Below are 6909 nucleotides of genomic sequence, written 5' to 3' on the forward strand. Positions count from 1 at the left end.
GAATGGTGAAGCGCTGCAACTACCAGTCAGCTGCTGTCGAGGAAAGGCTCGTACGCGACCGGTTCGTCGTCGGCCTCCGTGACTTTCGCCTCTCGGATCAGCTGTGCCGAAACGCGAAGCTGATGCTCAAGGAGGCATGGACACAAGCCCGTCAGTCCGAAGACGCTGACAAAAGAGAAGGAGTTGACCCAGAACCGTGGCATCACCTTCGACGTCGAGACTGACCACCTGCCTCTCGTTTCACTTCTGGGCAAGATGGAAATGGATATGTTGCCGCCTCGTATTCAGAGACTACGGCTCAAGACAATGCAGTACCAGTTTCGCATGCTGCACGTGCCAGGAAAACTGCTAGCAACAGCAGATACCTTATCACGTATCACCCACAAGGCATCCACTCCTGCGGACACGGTGGAACTCTTCGCAGCACAAGTAGTCGGCTGCATGTCGAAAGTCTTGCCACTCAGCCCTGAAGATGTACGACAGGCACAAGAATCCGATGGAGAGTGCAAGGTCCTCATCTCCTTCTGCCAGCAGGGTTGGCCACGAAAGACCAAGCTACCTCTGCATGTGTCGAAGTACGCCTCCGTGGCGGACGAGCTCTCTGTCTGCGACGGTATCCTGCTGAAAGGCCCCCGGATTGTCATCCCATCATCTCTTCGGCCGGTGGTCTTGACGCTGTTGCACGAAGGCCATCAGGGCGTCAACAGGACCAAGGCCCTAGCTCGGGAGCCGGTTTGGTGGCCGGGTATCTCAGCAGACATCGCCTCTCTCGTCACCAACTGTGAACAGTGCGCTTCCACCCGGGTGAACCTTGCAGAACCCCTAGTCTCCACAGCTCTACCTGGACGTCCCTGGGAATTTCTCGGAATGGACTTGTTCCATCTCAATGGCCAGACGTTCCTCCTGGTGGTGGACTACTACTCGAGGTTTCCCGAGGTGGTGACCCTGAGAAGCACTACAGCTCGGGCAGTCATCGATGCTCTCAAAAGCATCTTCGCACACCACGGAATCCCACAAGACATCAGGTCGGACAACGGCCCACCATTCTCGTCGCAAGAGTATGTGGCATTTGCAACGTCTTATGGCTTCAACCATGCGACCAGTAGCCCACACTACGCCCGGTCAAACGGAGAGGCAGAGAGGATGGTACGGACAGTCAAGGACCTGTTCCGGAAGTCCAAAGACCCTCACCTCGCTCTGCTCAGTTATCGGGACACTCCGGGAGTCGATGGCTTCAGTCCAGCCCAGTTGTTGATGGGACGTCAGCTGAGAACCAGAGTCCCGAAGCAAAACTCCCAGCTACGTCCCAACTGGCCGCCTAGGAAAGATGTCGTCGCCAAGGATGTAGCCTACAAGCGTAAGCAGACCGACGACTACAATAGGCATCACGGAGCTCGAGACCTGCCACCTCTCCAAACGGGTCAGCGTGTGTGGGTGCGCCCTGACCAAGTGCAAGCTACCGTTGAGAGCTGGGCTAGTTGGTGACTGATCATTATGCCTATATGGTTAGGTAGCGCACTTTCGACGGGGACAAAAGAAACAGAATGTAGCGAGTGTCGTGTCCTTTCTGTTTCTTTTGTCCCCGTGCGCTACCTAACCATATATGCAAGCTACGGTCCTCAGTCCGGGGTAAAGGCCAAGAAGCTACGTGGTTGAAACAGACCGAGGTGGTGTTCTGCAGCGCAACCGCGGTCACCTAGTGCCTTTCGTGCCTTCTGCCTCCGGTGAGGAATTGCTGCGAACAGCTGCACAGCAACGATCGCCACCACAGCAAGTTCTTCAGGAACCTCAGCCTGCCAACAGCGTGGAACCTGTGTTCCCCCAAGGGCAGCCTTTGCAACATTCCCCTGCAGCCAGGGACCGTAGTGATGGTGTTACACGAACACGTTACGGCCGGCGCGTTGTTCCACCGCACCGTTTGAACTTGTGACATTGTGATGTGTTGGGCGCCCTCCATCCTCCCATCGGACTTTCTCAAGGGGGGAGATGTAGAGGTCGCCACAATTCAGCCTTTTGATTAGGCCGCCACTGGAGCGTGGCGCCCCCTGTTACTGCGTGCATCCTATATATATGTTCGTGCCCCAATAATGTCGGGGTTACATTTTCGTCCGAGCGAGCAGCGTGTACACGTTAGTCTTTGCGTGCCCGTGCCCTTGCGGCACTAACCACGCGACAACTGTGTCGCGTCGACAACTGTGTTTAATGCCGACAACTGTGTCGTCACTACCGAGATGTCACATTAGGCGCTGGTGGAATCAGTCCGTGACTACGATGACAACGACGGATCTTCGGAGGCCGACTCATCACTGTCATTACGTGCTTTGCCTTCTTGCGCCGTGCTGTGGGTTCGCGAGACCGTGGCCTCAGAGATTGGCTCCGTCAACACAATATCGCGTTGCCAGAGCCAATCTCAGAGGCCATGGCTAGACGACGACGGAACAGCATTGTATTGACGTCCTACAAACGTTCAGTATTGCCATCCCTCACAAACAAGCAATAGAGCAAAATAACTCAGTTGTCTGCTGCTAAATAAATGTTTTGAGTGAGCTCTGCCTTCAATTTCCCTTGTGTTTAATTTGTGCGTTTCTTTTCCGAATTTTCATGCTGAAACTGGATATAACAAAAACCTGTTTGTTACGAATGTTTTGTCAATTTCGTTATATCCAGGCTTAGCTGTATTGCCAATAATATCTGTAAGATTTCGGATCAATACACAAAAAAAGAAATGTTTCTCGTTTAATTTTAGGCAGTCTGATGAAGCATGCTTAGCGCAAACGCTGGGAAGTTTGAAAAATGATAAAGTTCTCGTGGCAGCGCCAACCTCACTGATAGTTGGGAAAGGCTATGTTAAAATCAAGCTACAGTTTGCGAACTATTGTGAACGAAGTGATGAAACATCTACAGCTGCAGAAGTGCAGGGGCTTTAGTGGTACACTTTTATTATACAAGCAAAGGCTTCATGCAGTTCTATGTACTGATCATTCAGCGCTGCAGAATGTTGTGTTGTGCGACTCCTGGTGACATGCTGAGACACCAGTGCTGTTGTGCTCTCTATTCATGCTACTGGGGGGAGCTAAGTCTCTGCCGTGCCTCTTTGCTACCACCAATCCGGCGTGGCCATGCCGGTCATGTGACCCGTGCCTCGCGGACCAATAACCTTTCTTCTCCCTCCTTAAAACCGCCTGCAATAAACACGGGAGAGCAGTCTCCCATCAGTCTCGCCGAAGCTTGGTCTCTGCGTCGTCACTGGGCCTCTTCGATTTTCCCTGTTCGGGCAGCCAGACGGCAGCCCGAGGACTCCTTTCTGACAGGAAATGACGTCATTATGCGTCACAGTGACGATGGTCAAAATTTTCGGGCAAGCGTCGGGCAGCCCGAGGGCTGCCGCCACAGCATCATCATCATCGTCACGCTAGCGCAGCGAGCTCTGTGTCGTCTGCTACATCTTCGCCCTGTAGACACAGCGGCTTCGGCAGACGAGTTCGTTGTGCTGCTACAAGCAATCGCAGAACTGCTACACGCTTACGATGCGATTGAAGAGGAAAGCGGTGACGTGGAGCATCGCACCATCAGCCTGTTGTTGGCCCGGCGAATGAGGTAGGATCGGCACCGTATTCCGTTATACATCGAGATGGTTGTGCCAGCGTATGTGGACCTGGAGTTCAGAAAAATGTTTCGACTGTCCAGAAGCACAGCTGCGGCTCTTGTAAAAGAATTTGAGAGGTCCGCATTTTATCCGCAGGGCTAGAGTCGGAAGAACGAAGCTGTCAGCTGAGAAGACCGTGCTGATCAGGCTAAGCTATCTTGATCGGCACGTAAACTACAATGTATGTAGTTGCGGACAAATTCGACGTGAGTGGGTCGAGCGTGCACGGCAAAATTCGGCGTGTTCTTGACTTCCTAAATGCTATCAGTGCGAGAGAGATCAAGTGGCCGGACAGCAACGACATCGCACGAAGCAAGCGTGCATTTTGTGCGCTGTATCAACGCCAAGGGGTAGAAGCCGGCCTTCCAGACGTCATCGGGGCCCTTGACGGCTATCACATTCGCATATCGCGACCATCAGAATCGGAGGGGAGCTACTAAAACCGAAAGAAACTTCGGCGCTGCCCGAGGACACGAATTAAACGTAAACAACACGAAGATTATTCGCATGACACTGAAACGTCTTACCTTTGATCACATACACGAGATTACCACCGTGCAGCCCAACGCATCCGTTCTTCTAGAGAGGGCGCACTTCTGTCTGCACCTCGCTTAAAATAATATTTCGTGGCGTTAGGACAGACGCAGGCTACAAATGAAATGCACGTTCAACCACCGTGAAAGCAGCGACCCGAAAAAGACTCGTCAAACGGAGCGGCGAACTTCTGCTCACAGAATTCGCGAGCAGACGACGCGACGAAAAAAAAAAAAACACACGCAGAAGAGCGCGTCGTCTGCTTGCTGCCAGCGTGCTGCCAGCGCAAAATCATTCTGGCAGGAGAGCGAGTCCGCGGGCAGCCCGCTGGCTGCCGGAGAGGGAAAAACGAACGCGTTTACGGCAGCCGTAGGGCAGGTGGGCGGAGCTTCGGCGCTGCCCGAGAGCTGTCCGAGAAAAACGAACGTCTGGCAGGCTGTCGGGCAGCCCGCTGGCTGCCGTCTGGCAGCCCGAGCGAATAATCGAAGAGGCTCACTGCGCGCGCCCTCCCATCGTTCGGCCTCTCCGTCGGCCCGCCGCGGGTTACGCCGCGCTCCTGTCCTACACAACACATGGCAACGAGGTACTGAACCCGGTTCGACAGGCGACGCCAGGAAGAGCACGACGTACGTGACACTACACTACTGGTCACATTTTACTGCTGCGCGTCGGTGCTTTGGCTTCCTGCACGCTACAAAGGCGTCGGCCTGCAATTCCTTTGTTCCTGCTCCGGCTACCGAACGACGCCACCTTCCTGCTCGAGCCTACGCCTACCTCCTGCACACGTGGCGGCTCTTTTTTGCGAACCTCCCTCCATTCCTCGACGTGCCCGGCAGGCCTCCCATTCCATGGCATTTATGGAGAAAGATTTTCCAGGTACACTTGAAGGCGGCCGGCGGAAGCGGCTGGGAGGACGAAAGACGCGCGTCAGCACTTATCAGCGTGCTCGGTATCGAGGGCCAGCGCAAATACTTCGCGGCGCAGGAGCAGCTCGAAGCACACGGCGGCCCAAATGCTACGCACACGGCCAGTACACCGACGGCGGCAAACTCGGGCACGGTGTCGACAGATGCGGCGACGACGGAGTACGACACGTTGCCACAATTCCTGGACGGGCTTTTCGCAGAGTCAACGAACGTGCTAGCCGAGCGGCACCTTTTCACGAGCCGCAAACAACTGCCCGGCGAAACGTTTCTCGACTTCGTCACCGCGCTGAAAGAAAAGGCCCTGTCATGCAAGTTCGGCGCCACTTACGACGACGGAGTACGGGACCAAGCAATTCACGGGGTCGCCAACGAACATGTACGGGCCAAACTACTGTCGTACGGGGAAGCCCTTACGCTGCAGAAAGCCGAAGAAGTTGGACGCGACTTGGAGGCGCTCAACAAAGCCAACGCGGCGTTCGGAGAAAATGAGCGGCTACTCGGCTCGCACTTCGGTTACGGCGGCAGCATCCAGTGCGTCGCAGCGGCTCAAAATGGTGGGTCGGCTGCTTCGCTGGCCCCGCATGTGACTCAATATGGCGGCGGCTTCCCCCCCAAGTCGGGCGGCCGCATCCAAGATGGCTGCGCGGGCTCGACGGCGGGTGTACAAGACTGCGTTCGCTGCCAGCAAGTGCAACAGCTTGCGCCCAAGCCTCAAGTCGGCCCTTGTTTTCGCTGCGGCAAGTTAGGGCATTTGGCGACTTACAGAAATTGTCCGGCCAAAAAGAAAATTTGCCAATTTTGCCGTATCAAAGGGCATTTCGCGGCAGTCTGCCGTAAGCGACGAGCGTCGGTACAGGAAGTTGCCCCCGTTCAAGACCGTGCCTCCGGCACTGCCACAGTCCTGTCCGTGCAAGCTGCGCCGACTAGCCCAAGGGACTTGCGCATCCCTGTTATCGTCGGAGGACATAGCCACATGTCACTGCTGGTGGACACCGGAGCCACTGCATCGTTAATGACCAAGAAGGACTTCGACATGCTTTTCGCTTCGAAGCACCGACTGCTCCAAAGGTCCATCCAACTGCAGGATTTTTCGAAGCACCGCATACCGGTACTGGGCTATTTCCGCACGGACTTGCAGCACCAAGGCAAGCGGGTCTTCGTCACCTTCTACGTGACAGGACACGGCACTTCACTGCTGGGGCTCGACGCCATCCAGCAATTGGGACTCCTGATCGACGGTGCAACGTTGACGTGTCGTCTGGCTACACCAATTTCCTCGCAGCTTCCTGTAGCTGTACCCCCGGGGTTCAAGCACCTGCCTGGCCGGGCCAAGAGGCGACAGCACATCGTGCCAGTGTCTTCCAAGCTGCGTCGACTGCCTCTGGCGCTACGGCAGAAGGACGCCAGCGAGCTGCGCCGGCTCCAGGACGACGACGTCATCGTCGGCGGCCGCGTTCAAGATTGCACATCAACAGCCAGGTGTTGCCTGCGCAGGCCATTCGCGGTGGCCCTGCTGTCCAGTGCGACTCTAGGCCCTGCTGTCCAGTGCGACTCTACGTCTACTGAAGCGCAGCTTCAATTGCCTGCGAACCAGTATCACCCGTTGGGACTTCAGGAGGAAAGTCCTGAATATTCCTCCTCACCTACAGTCAATGCACCGAATTCCAACACGGGGGAGGGAAGTGATGCGAATGGGTCTTCGAAGTCTGCTCCCGATAGCCGCAGCACGCAAAGTTTTCCTGCAGGGCCTGGGTCACGTCGCCCACAGCGGACACATAAGCCCCTAGCCCACCGCGTGTGTGC

At 55.6% G+C, this 6909-nt stretch overlaps 1 protein-coding gene across 1 annotated transcript; it reads left to right on the top strand.

Moving 5' to 3' along the window:
* Window positions 1-255: 255 nt before the first annotated feature.
* On the top strand, window positions 256-6672 carry LOC119376714 (uncharacterized protein K02A2.6-like). The gene is made up of 2 exons (XM_037646458.1): window positions 256-1146; window positions 6601-6672. Exons 1-2 carry the CDS (start codon window positions 256-258, stop codon window positions 6670-6672), a joined length of 963 nt encoding a protein of 320 aa, XP_037502386.1.
* Window positions 6673-6909: the final 237 nt, after the last annotated feature.

This window comes from Rhipicephalus sanguineus, unplaced genomic scaffold (genome assembly GCF_013339695.2).
Source record: "Rhipicephalus sanguineus isolate Rsan-2018 unplaced genomic scaffold, BIME_Rsan_1.4 Seq21, whole genome shotgun sequence".
NCBI lineage: Eukaryota > Metazoa > Arthropoda > Arachnida > Ixodida > Ixodidae > Rhipicephalus > Rhipicephalus sanguineus.